Source organism: Pristis pectinata, chromosome 5 (assembly GCF_009764475.1).
Source record: "Pristis pectinata isolate sPriPec2 chromosome 5, sPriPec2.1.pri, whole genome shotgun sequence".
NCBI lineage: Eukaryota > Metazoa > Chordata > Chondrichthyes > Rhinopristiformes > Pristidae > Pristis > Pristis pectinata.
The window spans coordinates 51466065-51485721 of record NC_067409.1 but is presented as its reverse complement, the minus strand read 5'-3'; the positions used below and the strand labels follow the sequence as shown (position 1 = coordinate 51485721).

The 19657-nt window shown below is 36.5% G+C and overlaps 1 protein-coding gene across 1 annotated transcript in view; it reads left to right on the top strand.

Annotated features, from left to right (window-relative positions):
* Positions 1-19657, top strand: part of LOC127570200 (ATP-binding cassette sub-family A member 13-like) — a 201406-nt gene that overhangs the window by 137392 nt on the left and 44357 nt on the right. The window contains exons 34-42 of the mRNA XM_052015468.1: positions 1836-1950; positions 3687-4016; positions 4924-4993; positions 6632-6766; positions 8794-8946; positions 12219-12417; positions 13638-13856; positions 16168-16364; positions 17838-17995. Of these exons, the coding sequence (XP_051871428.1) occupies positions 1836-1950; positions 3687-4016; positions 4924-4993; positions 6632-6766; positions 8794-8946; positions 12219-12417; positions 13638-13856; positions 16168-16364; positions 17838-17995 (1576 nt within the window). The remainder of the gene's footprint in view (positions 1-1835; positions 1951-3686; positions 4017-4923; positions 4994-6631; positions 6767-8793; positions 8947-12218; positions 12418-13637; positions 13857-16167; positions 16365-17837; positions 17996-19657) is intronic.

Genomic DNA, 19657 nt, shown 5'->3' with positions numbered 1-19657 from the left:
ACTATTTAATCATACTCCTCTATTGAAGTCATTCTGCTTTCCAATATTGCCGCTGATGGTCTTCATCCAGTATAAATCCATTCTCTATTATTCTCCCTAGCTTCAGTATTCTGTGGACTTGTTAAAGTGGACAGTGGACTTAAAAAAGCCTCCCCTCTGTGAAGACATTATACCACTGGAGTTCCTTTGGACTCAGACACGTGCTGCTTTTTTTGACAGCTAAAATATTTTTCCCTTTTTTAATTGACATAAGTATGGTGGACCACTTTTGTTGCACCTGTAGCAGCTATTCAAGCCAGCCTAACCTGCATGTTTTGGAGCTATAGTCTTGGCTACTACTCTAAGACTAAATTTCCATTGTATTTGTAGATGGCATTGGACAATATTCTTTGGTATTTGTCATCATCATTATTTCCATAGATATTGTAATATTGTCTGTAAGATCAGAGTTCCTGCCATTTTAGTGCCAATTTAGTTTAGTGGCCACCCCTTCTTACTCATTAAATTAATTGCAATACCTTTCTTAATATAATTTCTATTTTGTTGAATCCTTCATGAGCTTAGTCACTCCAGTGACTGCACAGTATCTATTTAGATTCTCTGTAATAATTGTGCCAGTCCTTGTCCGAAGAACTCACCCAGGAGCCTCTTAAACCACATAGATTCCTCATCTCTTACAAAGTTTTGGCTGGTATTCTTTCCTGTGGCTGCTACTCACCCTGGTCATCTTGCAATTATGCTCAACTAAAGTGCAGTTGCATTAGGTTGCCTCAAAGACTTTTCCTTAAAGCAAGGGCAGTATGTTATAAATCTTCATTGCCAATTTATAATATAAAGTGGGTTCATATTTTAGCAATACATGGCTCCAGGAATTTAATGCATCACTAGGAGACATAGAGAATAACTAAAACATCGGCTTTCTCTTACTACACTGCATATGTGCATTCATTATTCATTTATGTCACTTTACTATTACATATGATACACATGACCAATAATATTTGATACTTATCATATTGATGAGGTAAAGAAGCATTGTACTTAAATCATTTTGATGAGAATAAGATCCTTAAAAATTAAAATATCCATTTTACAGTATTCAAATTTAAAAGATTTTTTAATTGCTGATGGCTGCACCACATCTCATTACGTCTCAAACATATAGAAATGCTTCCTCAAAATAAGAACATACAAACAGTAGGAATGGGAGAGCCCATTCAGCCCCTTGATCCTTCTGTCATTGAACAAGATCATTGCTGATCTTCAACCTCAAACAACATTTCCTACCCTATACCCATATGCCTTGATTTCTTTAATATTCACATATCTATTGATTTCTGTTTTGAATGCAATCTATGATTAAGTATTTACATTCCTCTGGATGAAGAATTCCAAACATTCACCACCCTCTAAAAGGAGAAATTTCAGCCCTGAATGGCCTAACTCTTATTTCCACCCCGTGACCCTATTTCTAGACTCCTTAGTCAGGGTAAATATCATCCCTTGCATCTATCTTGTTGTGCCCTGTCAGAATTATGTATGTTTCAATACCTCACCCCTCATTTAGAAGAGTGAGGGTAACGGCCCAAACTACTCAATCTATCCTCACGTGACAGATCTACCATCCTAGAAATCAGTCTGCTGAATCTTTCTTCATAGTCCCTCTATAGCAAGTATATCCTTTATAAAATAAGAAGACTATACTTGTATACAATGCCCTAGGTGCAGTCATTTAATCAATGAAAATTATATGCTGAAATGTTCCACATTTTTGTCGGAACTAATCATGGTATTCTTGTATAATTCAATCCTTCTAACGCAGTCTTTTTTGACAGGTTTCTCAACAACATAGGCTTCTTTCTTCCATTGTTAATGATGCTGGCGTGGTTGATTTCCATGGCTTGCCTGGTGCGGAAACTCGTCTTTGACAAAGAGCTTAGATTGGAAGAGGTAATGGAGCCCCTGAGATTGTTTTGTCTGCAATGCAAGAAACTCAATTGGGGTTTTAGTGAATGCATTAATATAGTTAAAAGGAAGCTAAGAACATGGATGGAAATCATTTGAGGGTTATCTAGTGGAGCAGGTGAAAATTGGAGTGATTGCTCATGCTTTTATGGCCAGAAAATTCACATTGTTTAGACAAATTATCAGGTATAACTTCCTGTGTCTGATTTCTTATCATCCACCCTACATGTAAGCCCACTGGCTTTTGACTTGTTGACTGGCTGTGTTTCTTTTTCCAAAATTCATTTCATCTACTACAATGGAGTGAAAGGCAGAGTAGAACCACAAATCTAATATACAATAGATAGGTTAACTAAAGATGAGTATGTGGCCACCTCCGACTCAGAATAGGAAAAGTCCCATTCTGATCTTGATATCAATTTCTAGTGTCTGGTTTATGGAAACTTTGTTTCCTGGATGGGCTTCATTTGCAAGTTTTCCTTCAGTTGTTCCAGGAATATTGTATCTGGGTTGTTTGAAAAATAACAATAACAGCTATCTGACCCCATTAAGGATTGAACATTCCAGATATCAATTCTGATGGCTGTTCTTAGTTTAGTCCTGGCTCTAATGGTTTTTATCTTATCAAAATGGCTTGGACTCCAAAGAAGCTTTTGTTAACACTAGTCATAAACACACGTATGCATCCTGTGGCATTGACCAACCATTGACGCCAGTGATACATGTCTGTCATTCCTGGCTGCTGATGGTAATGATTATAAAGCTTGTTTTTTTTTTAAACACCTCTATGCACTTTCTACCTTCATAACAGGAAACATATCACTTGCATGTTACCAGTATATATTTCTCTCAAGCTTATCAAATACTACAGCAAATTTAGGAAACATCTATTCTTGTTGCAGTTAGTTTTGTATGAACACTGTTACATAGAAATAGAAACAGAAATGTGCCATTTGACCCCTTAAATGGAACAGAAGGATTGGAAACCTTCGAGTCTGTCCCCCATTCATCAAGATCATGGCTGACCTTCTACCTCTGCTCCATTTTCCTTCACTATCCCCTTGTCTATTGATTCCTGTATTTTCCTGAAATCTATTGAATTCAGGTTTGAATTAACTCAATGACTAAGCCTTTTCACCACTGCAGTGCAGAGATTTCCAAAGATTCACCATCCCTTCAGTGACATGTCTCCTCATTTTAGTGCTAAGTGGCCTTCTCCCTTATTCTGTGACTCCTAGTTGTAGACTCTTCAGGCAGGGGAACCACCTGTATTTATCTCTGTGGTACTCCACCAGTTAAAACTGCAACTTCAGAAAGATCCATTTATTCTCACTCTTGTTTTCTGACACTGTAGATTAATACTTAAATTTATTAAACTCTCAAATGTGCAATTCTAACATATTATGATCACTCTTCCCTAAATGAGATTGCTATTCCCTAGTGCAATAATTGATAGTCATTACACATGGCCAAATGTGAAATGGCCATTTCCCTTGTTGGATCCTCAATGCATTGTTCTAGGAAACTGTCTCATACTCATTCCATAAATTTACACTCAGGACTGTCTTTGCCAGCTTGAGTTGCCAAGCCTTTTTGAAGATTAAAGACTCATGTTTATTACATTACCTCTTTTAGTAGTCCCCATTATTGTGTGGTGCAGGATAGAAATAACTTAGTGTGGAAGTTTGAAGATTTCTAACAGTGTATTTTATATTTTGCAGTACATGAAGATTTTGGGAGTGAAGCCATTAGTTCATTTTCTGGTCTGGTTTCTGGACAGCTTCATTATCTTGATATTCAGCAGTGCTCTCATCACCATTATCCTTAAAGCCAGCGAGATTCTTCCCAACAGTAATGGATTCATTGTTTTCCTCTATTTTTTGGATTTTGGAGCTTCAGTTATTTCATTAGGCTACTTGATTGCAGCCTTTTTCAGCCATGCTAATACAGCAGCTCTCAGTGCCTGCTTGCTCTATATTATTACCTTCTTTCCCTATATGGTTTTTGTCGTTGTACAGAACCAGATCAGCTTCTCCAGCCAGATTCTAATTGTAAGTAGTACAAACCAGTTTTACAATATTTGGTACATTTCTGCAGTTATCGCTTTTGTGATTGATCTGAAATCAGTATCTTGTGGGGAAATGTCACTGTGCTACATTCAGCGAATTTCAAATGCAAGGAAAGACTTGAAAAGATGTTTCCTTCTCATGAGAATGACATGTAAGACATGTCAAAAATTTGATAGAAAGGGTGTAGTAAAGATAAAAATAGATAGGTCCACCAATTAAAAGATGTGCAATGATGCACTGTGGATCTAAGAGCAAAATTTTTTTCTGCCTGGTCTTTCTGATGGTCAAGAGGGAGCCCAAGGCAGCAGAAGCACTCCAGCTCATCCTGATGCCATGAAGATATGTTTAACATATTTTGTTTCGGGACTTCTTCTTTGTCAGCTCAGAATGGGTAGCCTTGGCAGATGACCTATTCAGATAATGTCTGTTGCCATTGGAATCCTAATGATTTTATTGGCATGTATTTTGCATGATGGCATGTATTACTGAGTCATGTGGCACAATTGTACCTTCAGCTAATCAAAAGATTGAAGTGGAACAGGAAATGAGTTTTCAGAAGTTGGACAATAGGTGGACAAACCATTTTGGAAAATGGATTTTTGGAACTGTGGATTATATTGGCTGAGGTGGTGACTGTATAGATTTTTTTAACATAGGATAGTGGGGAATAGAATTAAATGATGAGAACAGAGCAGATGGGTGTGACAAGAGTAAATGGCCACATGGTCTGTTTCTATACTGTATTCTCTATGCCTACATATTTTTCGTGCAGAATGTCACCAACTTAGATTGTGGAAATTTTAGTAATAAGAGTCATTATATTTGACATCTAAATCTTATAACACTTCAAGAAGTCAGTAATAATTTAAAAAATCTCAATTCCATTTAGTGTCTCCTGTGCACGACCGCATTCAGCCAGGGAGCCTATATTATCACTCTTTTTGAAGGAGAAGGACCAGGTAAGAAACTCTTAAAATGTGGTATCAACTTGTTTGGCATTCTGATAATAAAAACTGCATGGAAAATATAAATTGACACACATTCTGTATTGATTGTGACATTGTCATGAAAACAAAGAAAAGTAGCACAACTTCCTGCTAAATATTTGACTCAAATGAAGATCTTTTAAAGAGTGTAAAATATCTATTATTTGTAAGACTGAAATATATTTGAAGAAATCTTATTTTCTGGGAACACAAATCTTCATTTCTGTACTCATCACTTTTTAATCCCTAAACAATTAGAATTTTTGGCTGATAGTTATTGCAGCTGGATTACTTTTCAACCCCAATCCTACTGCTCCATTGTCTAAAGTGACCTCTCAGTCATTACTTGCATGCTCTCTCAGTCTCTATCCAAACAATTTTACTAAATCACCTCTGGTTTTAAAAACTTACAAAGCATTCTTTCCTTGAATTTGCCTTTAGTACAAAGAACAGTACAACACAAGAACGGGCCCTTTGGCCCATCATATCTGTGCCGACTATGATGCCAATCTAACTAATCCCATCTAAAGGCACATGGTCTGTATTCCCTGCCTGTTCATGTGTCTGTCTAAATGCCTCTTAGACATTGCCATCATATCTGCTTCTACCACCTTTCCTGGCAGCACATTCCAGACACCTACCACTCTGTGTAAAACAAAACTTGCCTCACAAATCTTTTAAACTTTCCCCCTCTCACCTTCAGCCTATGCTCTCTAATATTTGACACTTCCACCCTGGAGAAAAAAGACAATGATTATCTACCCTATCTATGTCTCTCATTATTTAATATACTCCTATCAAGTTGTCCCTCAGACTTTGACACACCAGAGAAAGCATTCTAACTGTGTCTAACCTTTCCTTATAGCTTATTCTCCAATCCAGGCAACATCCTGGTAAACCTATTCTGTTCCCTCTCCATATATTTCCTGTAATGTGGCTGTATTCATTCTGAATGGCAGCATTCATGATTCCACTGCCACCCTACTAGTGTGCTTGCAGTTGTCTCTCAACTAGTCATCTCAGTCTGATTCTGATCCCTGAATTGCTCAGTGTCATCCTCCAAGGTCATCCACAGACTACCACTGAAATTCTACAGCCTTCCATCAGCCAGGCTTCAACCAATGTGTTAGCACTGTGCAAAAGGCATGGAAATGGACCATTAAGAGACTGTACAAGGGTGGACAGTTGATATTTACCTGAATATTTATCTAAAAGCAGTTGCTTCATAAGTTTTCTGCTTTCCTCTTCCTTTTCTTAATAATCCTCCTGCACCTCCTTTAGGATGTGGGAGGAAACCGCAACACGTGGTATTGGGGAAACAATAATTTGTGATATAATGTAGCATTGCTGCATTCAGTTACTTTGTAGCTGGAAGAAATGTATGTATTGTGTTTTTAAAATAGCTTTACTTGTCTTTCAATAAGTGCTCTTAGAGGCAGAAAGAAGAGCAAAATGGGCAGATAATGTTAAATAAAGAAGATAAAACAAGTGAATTCAATTTTATATTCACTAGCTTCAAATCTGAACATATTATGAACTCATCGTCACGTCTCTTTAGAATTGGGTCGATTCACAGACTTACTTTATTCTAAATGGACTTGTGTTTTCCAGGACTCCAGTGGGATAACATGTATGAAGCTGCTGGGGGTGCAGAAAATGTGTCTTTTGCTTGGATTTGCTGGATGATTGTGATTGATTCAGTGATATATCTCATTCTAGGCTGGTATCTACACAATATCTTCCCTGGTATGAAAAGCAATTCTTCTTCACTGTAATTATCATTGTAAATTTGTACAACAGTTAGGGGAATACATTTATTTTAGAAGATGAAACAGTTATAGAAGAAGCCAAGGGCTCCATGGTTATTACGGAGGTGATCTGGAATATACTCACTGAAAATTTATTTTAGTGTTGATTGATTTTTTTAAACCTACACTACCTGTAATAAGGATTACATTAGAAAATTTGGGAGACAGTTGATTAAAGGCACTCTGGTATGAACAAAGAATAATTAGTCTGTTTTAAATGGTTAAAAGCAAATATATTGTAAAATGTGTTACAGAATCTTAGCGACTACGGCCCATTCTGTGTGTGCTATTGCCAGTTTTTCACTTAGAGTTGTCTGCATAATTCATTCTCCTCTCTTTTCACCATGCATATTTATGTAATTTTAAATGGTTGTGGTGTTCTTTTTAACATTATATTCTAAGGGTAAATTTATTAATTCACTCACGTGGTGTAGATCGCAAAACAAGAACTTGAATGTAGAGGAACATTGATCTCTGCAGAATTTTCTGCTCATTTTATTGATGCATGTTAAATCCTTAAGGGATCACTTACTTCCCTGCTGAGATTCTTTATATGTGTTCCCAGCCAGTGAAGTTCCCAGTTCAAACTAGTTACATATGTAAGCATTTTTAAATGAACAACCTACTGTATTATATTTCTAAAAAAAAATGACACTTTTCTGTTAGAAATCTTGCATTATTTGGAATTCTCTGTAAGATTCCCTTTCGCTTTGTAGTGAAAAGAATCCAAAAATCCCACTGGAACTTGGTAACATACTAATGAATCTGCTTTGCATCCTTTCCTCAAGAGATGCATAAAATTAAATGCAGTACTCCAACTGCAGCTTAACCAATGCATTGTCCAGTTTTGTTATCAATTCCTTGTTAAATATAAGACCTCTACATATAAATCCTTTTGCCTTTTTTCGTGGCCATTTTTACTAGCAGTTACCACTGAAAGATTTTGCATCTTACAATCTATAACCTGTAACTATTCTGTCCTTTGACTCTGTTTAAAAATCTTACAATTTAAAGTAGGGATACCTGAACATTAATACCAGATCGTAAACTTAGCCTGTGGCAGCTCTGGATTTAGCTTGCTGAAATGGAACATTCCTGGGCCCGCTCAAAACTCATAACTCAAAAAAAAAATGGCCCCCCTGTCTGGAAAGATTGATTATTTCCAATGTTATACAGTAATTTCCATAGAAAGTCCTGTCTTAACCACTAAACTGAAGTTACTGGAGATAGTGCTACCCACTTGTTGCTCCCAGTGTCACAGGAGTGTGACCCAGTAGTGGGCCTCTTATAAGGAAGTTGCACTGTCCAAGCTATTCTGTCAATTTGAGCTATCTGGCTTACAGAAGTTCAAGTGGTGAAGGCTTATATGTTGTCCATCATTTGCTCCAACTAGAAAATAACCATCCAAATATAAAAGGCTTGAGTAGATTTGCTTTAAACAGAACAGATGTCCATTTTTTTCTATAAGATCACACCTGCTGTTTGCAGTAACCCCACATTTATAAGTTATTTCTACGAATGGAAAATGGAGGAGATCTCAGCGCATATGCCCAACACAACACTATCCATTTTGTTCAAACTCAAAAGTATCAATTTGCCTAGATTCCCTCAGCCATTTCCATGAAGCTATATTCCTTTAAATACCATTTGGCTCAATCTTTATAACAAATTACTGTGCAAAGGCTTTCTGAAAATTCATTTATATACTGTACTTTCTGCGGCATTACTATAAAACTAAATCACATTAATTTTATTTAGGGATTAAAATAAATATTCATGTCAATTTTGTGTAATGAAAATGACATTGATTCACTTATATGCTCCTCCTTTCCAAAGTTTTAACAGATGTGCGAAATACTTTTGAGAATGCTTGTCTGTAAATGCATTAGTAGTCTTTTATCTATGTGCACATAAGAAGCCATGTATTATGTATTATCACTTTTAACTTCACCTCTCATATTTTAGGTAAATATGGGACCCGCAGACCTTGGTATTTCCCATTTACAGGTTCATATTGGATGAATCTGTGCAATTGTGCAAAAAGGCATGATAGAAAGATAGGAGAAGGCTACTGGGCCCAGAATCTGAACAACTACAACCAGCAAATGAATGCAAAAGGTAAAATTTAAATTTTCTGTCTCTTTAAGTTTTCTTTATCTGAGAATCCACTTAGATATTTAAAAAAAGCAAATTGCTAACAGGTGATTAAAATCTGAAATAAAAACACAATATGCTGGAAATACACAACAGATCAGGCAATATCTGTGTAGAGGGAAAATGGTTTATGTTTCTGGGAAATTAATCTTCATAAGGCTTGTTAAGGAAATAGTAAACTAATTTTCCACTGCAACAGTGCCATACCTATATCTGCAAACTCTTCCAGCCCTCTAAGAACTCTATGTTCCTTAAATGTTCGCCTCTTGGGTGGCCAACCCCTCCCCCTTTCATTTGCTCTCAGACATTTATGTCATACATTCTAACAGGCCTCCTTTAGATCTTTTCACCAATTTGCATGTTTCTCCTCAGAACTTAAAACTGTGAAATTGCAATCTGAAGCTCTTGTGCATTAGTGTGCAATGAAATGGAATCCTTCCTTCCCAAACCACTTTTTGCCCCTCTGAACTTATTACCTTTATGATAGTTTGTGTGTGATTTGGTTAATATCTGGAAAATTATGATCCTTGAAGCACAAAATGTTAATTTATCCCCCTTCCTCTGGGAAATCTCTTTATAGGACTTCTAGCTTCCATTTTCAATGTTGTAATCCCAAGATGGTGCACAACATCATTATTGAGTTCTCCCTCTCCAATATTATTTCAATCTGGTTCAAGATATCTCTTATCCTGGCATGAGGTAGACAGCATTTCATATGAGACTCTCAAATCAGCTTGCTAAGGATGATATTTGTCCCCCTAATTGTTGAATCCCTAAAAATACCATAAAATATGTTCTCTCCTCCCCACTTTAGAAGGCTTCCCACCACAAGGTATCATATGCAGTTTGCTAACTGACTTCTTGAAATTTTTTATCCTCACTGGTAGCAAAGGCATTAAAGCTGTCAAATAGGGGCGGTGTCTGCAGTTGCTCATTCTCACCAGTATATTATGCAAATCCAGTCCACTGACTGCTTGTATTGGGAAATTATGCATTGCATTGGACTTAAAAATTGTGGACATTGTACCCACTTTATTGTTATGTGCAGAAGTTAGTCATTGGTCATTCATAATTGGTAAAATTATCCTTGGAGTTCAAAACTATTTACTTCTATTCCATTACCCTCTTATTTTTGTAATCATATAATTCATTCCTGTACTACATTAGTGAACTTTTTTTTCTGTAGCAACTCATGAACTCCATTGGCACATGGCGAATAGCCATTAAAAAGCTGTGAATTTCTGTCCTGCAAAGTATATGGTTTCCACACGTTTCTGTACTTTTTGTGAGTTAATTAAGGAATACTTTAAAAAAAGGTAATTGTAACCTACTTAGCTTATCTAAAGGTAAATCTTAGTCTAAACCTGGTCAGCAGGAATAGAGCAGCCACTCCCTTTAATAAAATGTATCCCCTCCCTTCTCTTTTATCATTCTTAACTAGTCCTTTTACTCAAAATACAAATTGGTATCCCATAACTACATTAGAATTCCAATGCATTGTAAACTGATTTCAAATTTACGAAACGTAATCTGCAGGTAGAAGATGTTCTAAAGGGTGAATATTATGAGCATTCAAAGAGACTGCTTGATGCTGTGGATTCCTACAAAGAAAGCCGATGTTTCTGTTCCTGATCTTCCTACTTATAATCAGCAGAACCCACCACCAATCTAGCTGGCTGCCAATAAATTTAAGAGGCCACTGATCAAAGTCTCCAAGCAGGAACCGGTCACTTCACTACACCCAATTTAGTCAGACAGCAGACCAATGGAAGGATACATAGCTGTTAAAATACCCTCAGGCCCTCCAGTTGCTCAAACCATGTTAATAATGAATCTCTAAACTTCCTGTATCTTATTACACATATAATTGTACCTTTAACCCTGCAAATTAATGATTGGGGTGGATATGAAATATGTGATTACAATAAGTCCTAGATTTCTGTGTGTTTAAAGGACAAGCATTAGAATATGATTAGAATGCCAAACAGAAACATTATGGGCCAGTTACTGGATACATATTTTAACACTTTATTCATTTGCATTATGTTTCTATTTGAAGCAGTACATTTGGCAACCTCAAGAAAATTGGTTTATGAACCATGCCAGATTTTAAACCTTGTTATGACTTTGTATTACATTCTCAATTTTGCTTCATGGATCTTATTTCATGGTTTAAGGATATGATGTCAGTTTCTGAAAGTTGAATTTTCTTGCAAATATGAAAATGTAAAAAAATAAAGACCATACAAAATATCCTTTAAACTTTGAATGAGAAATCACTGAGTAAGATTGCTACTATCTGTTGTTATTTCATGTTTATCATGATTGCAGCTTACTGAAGATGGAATATGATTTACTCTTAGCTATCTCTGATAAGTGATTTTAAAAACCATTGCACTGAGTTATAATAAGAATGAAAAAGGGCAGAGTAACCAGTATCAGCTTAGGCACTGGATTTGGATGTTTTGGAAGTCACTTCCATCAATGTCAACCTTTCAAAGTTCCCAAGAAAATTTCAGGAATGATGTTTAAATTGGGACAGCTGCCTCACAGATTAGTCATGTCACAGTATGAAATAGTTACAGAATCAGACCTTGTAACTAATACTGCAAGGCTAATACTTGCAGCTAAGCAGCTTTATTGCCTTAACATAATCCTTGATATCGTCTGCCCTACCAATAGGTCGGATCCACCAAATATAGAGGCACAGTTGGGAGAAGCGGCCTTGCTGCTCCTCAACATTGGCTCTAGATCCTATGAAGCCTCCAAGCTTCAGTACAGTCACAAGTATGGAAATCTCCTCCTACTTATTGTCTCAGCACAAGGACACAAAATGTACTCTGGATTGGGACTAATGCCCAACATTAACTGCGACTCAGTAGAACGACTATCAACTGAGCTAACCAAGACCTAACCATAACCAAGGCAATGCTATCAGGCTGGGCTCCAACAGGTAGTGACAGCAGGGCTAAGCTTTATCCTCACCAACCTTTCTGTGTGTATCTGTCCATAGCAGTGCTGGAAGAAGTGACCACTGCACAATCCTTAGCCTGCCTTTACACCAAGTACATCCATCATTGTGATGTGTGACACTAAATTTGTGCTAAATGGAATAGACTCAAAACAGATATTGAAAATAAAAGAACTACTGATGCTTGACCCTATAAATTAATTTACATAAAAGAATCAGGTTTAGAATTATGACAGACATTTTATCTGTTCTTTTCTTTCAATAGAAGACCCCTTGAGTTATATGAACTTACCTGGGAAAGAAGAGGCGGCCACTAAATTGGAGATTGGAGTAGCTGTAAGGTCTCTCACCAAAGTTTATAAGCATAGTGAAAAAGTAGCTATTAAAGACTTGAACCTTGATTTCTACAAAGGAGAAATTACAGCTTTGTTGGGACCTAATGGAGCAGGAAAGACAACAACACTGTAAGTGATAATTTACAATCTACTAAGAAAGCCTAAAATAACTGCAGATAAATGGAAGAATCTGACCTGGTTTGGATTTGACCATTACTTTTCACTAGTGGTCAGACTAAGTGAGTAATATAATTCATTATCAAAACATTTCTGTAGTTAAAGGTTTGGTGAATAGGCCGGTATCTTTTCTCATTGGGTTCTTTTTCTCTCTAAAACTGTGCATTTAAACATGTTCAGGAAATGCTTCTTGATACATTTTCAACTTTGAACAGATTTTATTGACAGATTTGATTAAAAAGCCTTTTCTTTAAATATACATTAAGTAGCACTGAACTGGTTGGTTTTCCATTTATGATGCCAATGCAAAGAAATAATTAAATTAGCTGTAATTGAAAGTGTTATTTACATATATGTTGCTGGATGTGATTATGAGTTTGATTTACTCTTTGCAAATCCCATTCCTTTTCCTGCTGTGTTTACTTTTAGGAGCCACAGAACAATTATATTTCAAAGTTCCATAGATTTAAATGGAAATATATATAATTCTAATATATAAGCAACCAACCTTGGCTTGAGAGACAATCAATTTAAACTTTTCACTATTTTATTGTCCCCAGCTGCAAATACCCTAAGGATGTCAGCTAACCCTCCATAAGCAACAGGACATGGCATCTGCTCTTTCCAGGATTCTCAGGCTACCCTGTTTGAGACAAATGTAACCTACTGTGTGGGCCCAATGATATAATAGCCTACCGTAGGAAGTCCATCTTTCCTGATGTATTCAGGACCGGTCTGGATATTTTCTGTTGGCTGGTACACTGAATGAAACAAGAAAACTATTCTGGACCTTAGAAAATTGTTTCCTAAGATTAATGTTGAAGCTACATGATTCAATTTTAGATATCAACCCTCTTTCCACCCCTACCAAAACTACATATCTCATGCTAGAAAGTGCCCAGTCGAATTTCTGTATTCATGTGAAATGTTTCAAAAAACTGTTTCAGTCAAGATTAATCCAATTTTTAGTTCATAATGGCAAAACAAAAATGCCACGGAATTCCTGGCTCAGAATTCTTTGGAATATAAATGGGACATTATTGAATGTAATGAAGGAGAATTACAAAAATGAAAATTTGTAATTACTTATTAATAGAAACATTTATTGCTGCTTTACAGTCTATTAAATTGTGTATCCTAAAACAATCTGTGGTGTTTTGCTTTCTACATAGGTCAATGTTAACTGGGTTGCACCAGCCCAGCTTTGGAGCTGTTTATGTTGATGGAAGGAATATGAATCGAGATATCTCAGTAATTAGGGAAGAGCTGGGAGTGTGCCTACAACATGATGTCCTGTTTGAGAGCTTAACTGTTCGTGAACACCTCCTGTTATTTGGCAAAATAAAAGCACCAGAGTGGACAAAAGAAAAGTTGCTTGAAGAGGTGAACATGTAAGTCTTAGTATGTTGACGTACTACATAAATAGATATTTACAGAAGAGCTTTGGGCAGGAGTTTCTGCTGTGTGGCATTTGATTTTTAAGTGCATCTGACCCAAACATGGCCAAACAATTTCAAGCCTGAAGTACAAATCCAGTTTCCAGAACCTTTTGTACTCCTTTCAAAAGCATCCCACAAAACTGGGCATACCCCAGACTAAATTGATCAGTGTGTTGAAAATTTTGCCCATTTATGGCCAAAATTTTATGTTAAAACAAATTATGTTTCAGATTTTGTGGTTATAAAGGTGAATGTTCATTAAGATTTTGAAAGAAAATATTATTTAAAACAGTATCTCTCAAACTCTGCTCACCCCCAGCTTTTGCGAAAATTATTTTTTGGCTAGTCAGCTACCTGATCTCAAGAAACCATTGTCCTATTCAAAAGTTTCCAAATCAAGCTAAAAAATCTGAACTGGCAGAATTTCTGTTTACCTGATATCTTGTACATGTAAACTCCTCATAAGCCTTGGTTCTGTCCTTTACAGATAGATTTACAGCAAGTTTACATATAGGTTGAACAGAAGAGTTGGAGTCAACTTGAAATACAGAGGGCAAATGTGTACTAAAACTAAACAACCTGCCTCAGTAAATCAGTAGAAAACAAGCCAGTAAGGTCACCCATCTAACTAGTTCTTGTGTTTGTATTATGGACTCCAGGATAGGGAAGAATCTAGTGGGACATATGTTGTGTCTTTGTATTGGTGTTTAATCTCAGTGTTCACCCAGCTTCTGCATTATGGCTGGTGGAAAGTTGCTGATTGTCTGTTGGCAGAACTCGGATACCTTGGAGAAATAACTTGAGCGATTCTGGGTTTATCAGATATTAGAAACCTGCTGCTGAACCCATCCTATTATTCCTGCTGCTGCCTGTAAGGAGTTTGTACGTTCTCTCCATGCCTGCATGGGTTTCCTTTGAGTGCTCTGGTTTCCTCCCACATTCCAAAGATGTACAGGTTAGGAGCAGTAGGCATGCTATGTTGGCACCGGAAGATTGGCAACACTTGTGGGCTGCCCCCAGCACATTCTCAGTAACGCAGAAAGACACATTTCACTGTGTCTTTCGATGTATATGTGACTAATAAAAATATCTACTCTCTAATGAATCTTCTTGACATGTGCTGACTGGCTGACAGACAGTAACAAAAATTCCTGACAGAATGCCTTCGCAATGTCTTTTGTCTGTTTCTTTGTTTCCCATCTATTTTTAGACTTTCCTCAGGATCCACCTAATTGATCAAGCTTTTAATCACTAACCCTGGTATCTCCTTTTGCCCATTGTCTATTTTATCTTCTTATTACTGTGATCTATCTCTGCATTTATTTCTACAGTAAGGATCCTACGTAAATGCATCTTATTGTTGACAGCTGTGTGTATCAGGAATTCAGCTTGAGAGATTATTCTGCATTATTTGCAGTTCATCTATTTTAGTGGATGGTAGGTAGAAAAAATGTGGAAAGTTTCTGCTTATTTTCCATTATGTATCTTCATTCCATAAAGCTCTACACCAGAAGAACTGATCCATAATTAATGCCATCCACAGTTCTGTGTGAGGTGCACATTATATCTGATCTATGCATATTCAAATTGTATTACTTGATAAGGTGCCTCACTTTTTACTTGTGGTATTTTATCTCTCATGCCGAACAGTTAACTGAAAACGTAGAAATCTACCGGTTAATTTGACTAGTTAATTTAAAATGAGCCGCTGACTCTCAATCTTGCAATCTTGAGCAGACCTGACATTGCAGGTTGAGCAGAGGGTCAGCAATACTCAACTGCCACATCGGAAGCTCAATATATTCAAGAGGCATTAAGTTACAGAAATCCTGCCAGCATCCTGCAATGATCAAGACATCAGTTTTCTTTCTCCCACTGCAGACGTTTGTGCAGTCCTAAACTGACACTCACTCAGGGACCCTAATCAGCAGCACAATTTTCTAAGACATTTCTCCTTTTAAAAAGCTACAATATTTTCTTACATACAAGATCCCAAAAGAAATATATTGTGCATTTAAAGAACTTCACTTTCTCTAGTGTCTACTTCATTCAAACTCAATTTTTTAAGTGCTGTTTGAAATCTGAACTATTAAATTGTTAGAATTCTGAGGAGTATGTGAAATTGTCAATACTATGCAAAATCTCTGCTTAGTATTTCTACATAGTATGATTCTCAGTACTCCGGTCTATATTTTTATAATTTAAAAATTTGTATAAAGGTAAGTCACGGTGAGAAGCTCTATAAAACTTTTGTTTCTTTCAGAGCCCTTGAGAATGCAGGAATTTGTCAATATCAGCACAAACTTGTTGGAACTTTGTCTGGAGGAACAAAGAGAAAGCTTTCATTAGCGATTTCATTTATTGGAGGCTCCACTACTGTAATTTTGGATGAACCCACCAGTGGCATTGATCCTTGCTCTCGACGTAATATCTGGGATATAATATTGAAGCACAGAGAAGGTAAGGAAATATGAAGTTTACTCTGACAAAAAAAACTTACAACCTATGGAGTTACTCAAGATATCTGGCATGGAACTTAATTTTAATCTCATGGTTCTGTTTCAAGTTCTGGATATAAAGAGAGAGAAAGAGAATCTTTTCACCATGACTGAATGAGAATTCTTCTTTACCCTGCATTTAGCAAGTTTGCCCACTGTTCATGGCTATTGGAAGCCGCTATTTCTACTTTAAATTTTCTTTAAAAACTGGATTAGATGTTTTCAGGTTAAATAACAGATTGTTTAAAATTCTTCATTGAAATAAGTGCTGTGTGTTCCCCTTAGATCATCTTTCTATGAAGTTGCAAACACTGCCAGAATCAGTTGAGAGGCTAATCACATGATAGTCAATTGATATTGAATGAGAAAACAAGAGGTCAGAATAGGCAGGCAGCCCCTCGGGTTTGCTTTATCCTTCAATTGTTCTCAGTTAACTGTTTGGCATTGTTGGTCCTGTACCTCAGATCTACTTACCTGTGATCCCCACAAGTCTTGGTTTCCTATGTCCAGAAATCTATCAATCTCTTCAAAACTTGGATACAAAGTTATTTTTAATACTATTTAACAGATTTTTAAACAATTTAATTTTAATATACTTTAACGTAAGAAAATAGTCAGTTATAGTTCTCACCCCTTAGTTCAAATCAGTAAAGTTAACCCCCATTAACCTAACTGTTGGCATGTTATAAGTCGATACTTTTGAAAGTTTACTTCAGACAGGCCTTGCTCTCTTGCAACTCCTTTTAGACTCTATGGGCCAGCATTAGAGTGCAATGCTCAGCCTGAAGATGTGGGAATATGGCCACAAGTGCATGGGCAGAACATATCTGTTACAGCCTGCACTCATCTTCATTCTGTATGTAGTCCACCTCCAGCCTTATTAGATGTGACTGCTTCTACTGGGTAACTTTACTAGTGTCACTAATTTTTATACCAGTCAGCTTCAAAACTCATGAAAGTTTAAGCAGCTCCAGAAAAAGAAATGTAAGAATAAACTCAATGCTAACATGGCATAAACTGTTGAATATATTTTCTATTAAGCCTTTTAAAAATACTTCCATATGCTGAAACTATGCAGCAGTTTTGATTGACAAATATGTGGCAGGATTTATACCCACTGAATTGATGGCAACATAATAAAGTGGAAATGATAGTTTTGATTACTACTTTATCACCATTTACTCAGACTGGACTGCTGGATAAATCCATCAAGTGAAAAAGGGCAGAGATTTCCCTTTTATTTTGATATTTCATCATGTACCGTGAACTGGCCCAGGCATTAATAGCATAGAAATTATATATTTCTGAGATCAGAAAGCCATATTACTAATAGTGCATGTGCTGTACAACAGTTTTTTTTTCATTTCTAATACATGATGTACTCACCTAACTAGTTGCCATGGTGATCTGGATGCATCTGTTTTTACCTTGCCAGGTCGAACTATTATTTTCACAACTCATCATTTGGACGAAGCTGACATCCTGAGTGATCGAATTATCATTCTTGAAAGTGGCCACTTGAAATGCTGTGGTTCCCCTTCTTACTTGAAGGAACAGTATGGACACGGTTATAGCCTCATCATGTCAAAAAAGGTCAGTGATTCTGAGCTTGTGATGAATATACATAGAATAAGCCAGAAGTTGTTGATGCCACAAATGTTGATATTATTGAAAGATGGTGTCACTGGTAAGTTCTCAATTTCAAACTTTAAGACTTTGTAATTTGCCTTGCTTCAAGAACTTAATTGGGGAGCAGGAGAAACAGCAAACCCTGGTTATTTTAACTCCTAGCTTCTTTATGATCGCCTAGGTCTAACCATTACCGGAACCTGACCAGAGTGACATGAAGCATAGGTCAAGAGTGGGAAATTTCACATCAAATGGTGGGATCCCTGGGAAGTAATTCCTGGAATAAAGTCAGGATACTTTAAAAAAAAATTAACAATTTTACATAACTGGGTCTCTTCCTGTCTTGGAGCCTTCTCGTACAGCTTCTCCAAACATGATTGCCCCTGTCTGTGAGTCACATAGACAGGGTTAAAATAATTTTGGCATCTGACTGACATCATTACATGCACTTCAGCTGCAAGATGGTCATCTAGGATTCACTTCCCTCCAATGGGCCTTCTTTCAAGTACCCATTTCAAATGAGTGTGGAGTACTTACAGGTTCAAGTGCTTCAGTTATATTATAGATTGACTCTCTAAATAACTGATGGAACCTTAATGAGAGTTGCTCACAGCACTCATTAAGCAGAGAGATGAGTTAATATTCCTTTTAACTGCTGCAATTTATTATATGGAGAAAATATTATGTTATGGTAAACTACATTGTGATAAAAGGAATTTTTATATTGGATAGCCAATTACTACAGTCGGTATGTCTCGCATGTACACTTAAATGGAAAATTTTAATAAAAATCTTCCCAATCAATGGATAACTAAATATATTTGATTTTATTTATTGATATTGTTGGATTTGACTGTTTTAATTAGTTTTTTTTAACATGTATAGTGTTTAATACACCTCAAGTGGCTACACAAGGAATGGCCACTTACAAGCTTATTGGTTCATCCGTCAGGTGAATATGTGGTTTTTTCATTGGTTGGTTTGGCCACAAGTATCTAATAGGTTTCCTGATTGGACTATTGTTAGCTAAGGAGTATCTCTTATCTCAGGTATAAAAGGTGTTGCTTTTTGTTAATCACTCTCTTGCTCTCCTCCCCCCTTGGCCTGAGCTCATCTTTAGTTCCTTTTGTCTCGGCTCATCAAAGCTAGTGCCATGTGCTCTGTGACCGTTTCTTTGTTTTAAACTTTTCCAATAAAACTTTGTGAAGCGCCAAGTTGTTTTCAACTCATTCCTGGACTCCTGAAAGAACCTGTGGATTTGAAAATAACCGGATCTGACAATTTTTAATTTACCTGCTTAGTTTTAAGTAGATAATGCATTTACTGTATAACAGTGATATAAAGGAATTGTTTATCACAATAATGAATACAGCATAAATACAACTTTTACTAATATATATTTGAAAGTGTGTCAGCTGGAGGTGCTACACCTATGATTTTCCAATATGTGTTGGCAGTGTGTTAAACTCTTTACTAAAATGTGTACTCAGAAAATCGCTGATTCAATTGATAGAGTTCAAAAATTAAATTAGTATAAACAAGTGACCTTTATGATGGAGCAGGTTTTAATCCTTCATTTAAGACTGGTTACAAATCATTAAGTTATCAATAGTTTTCCTTAACAAT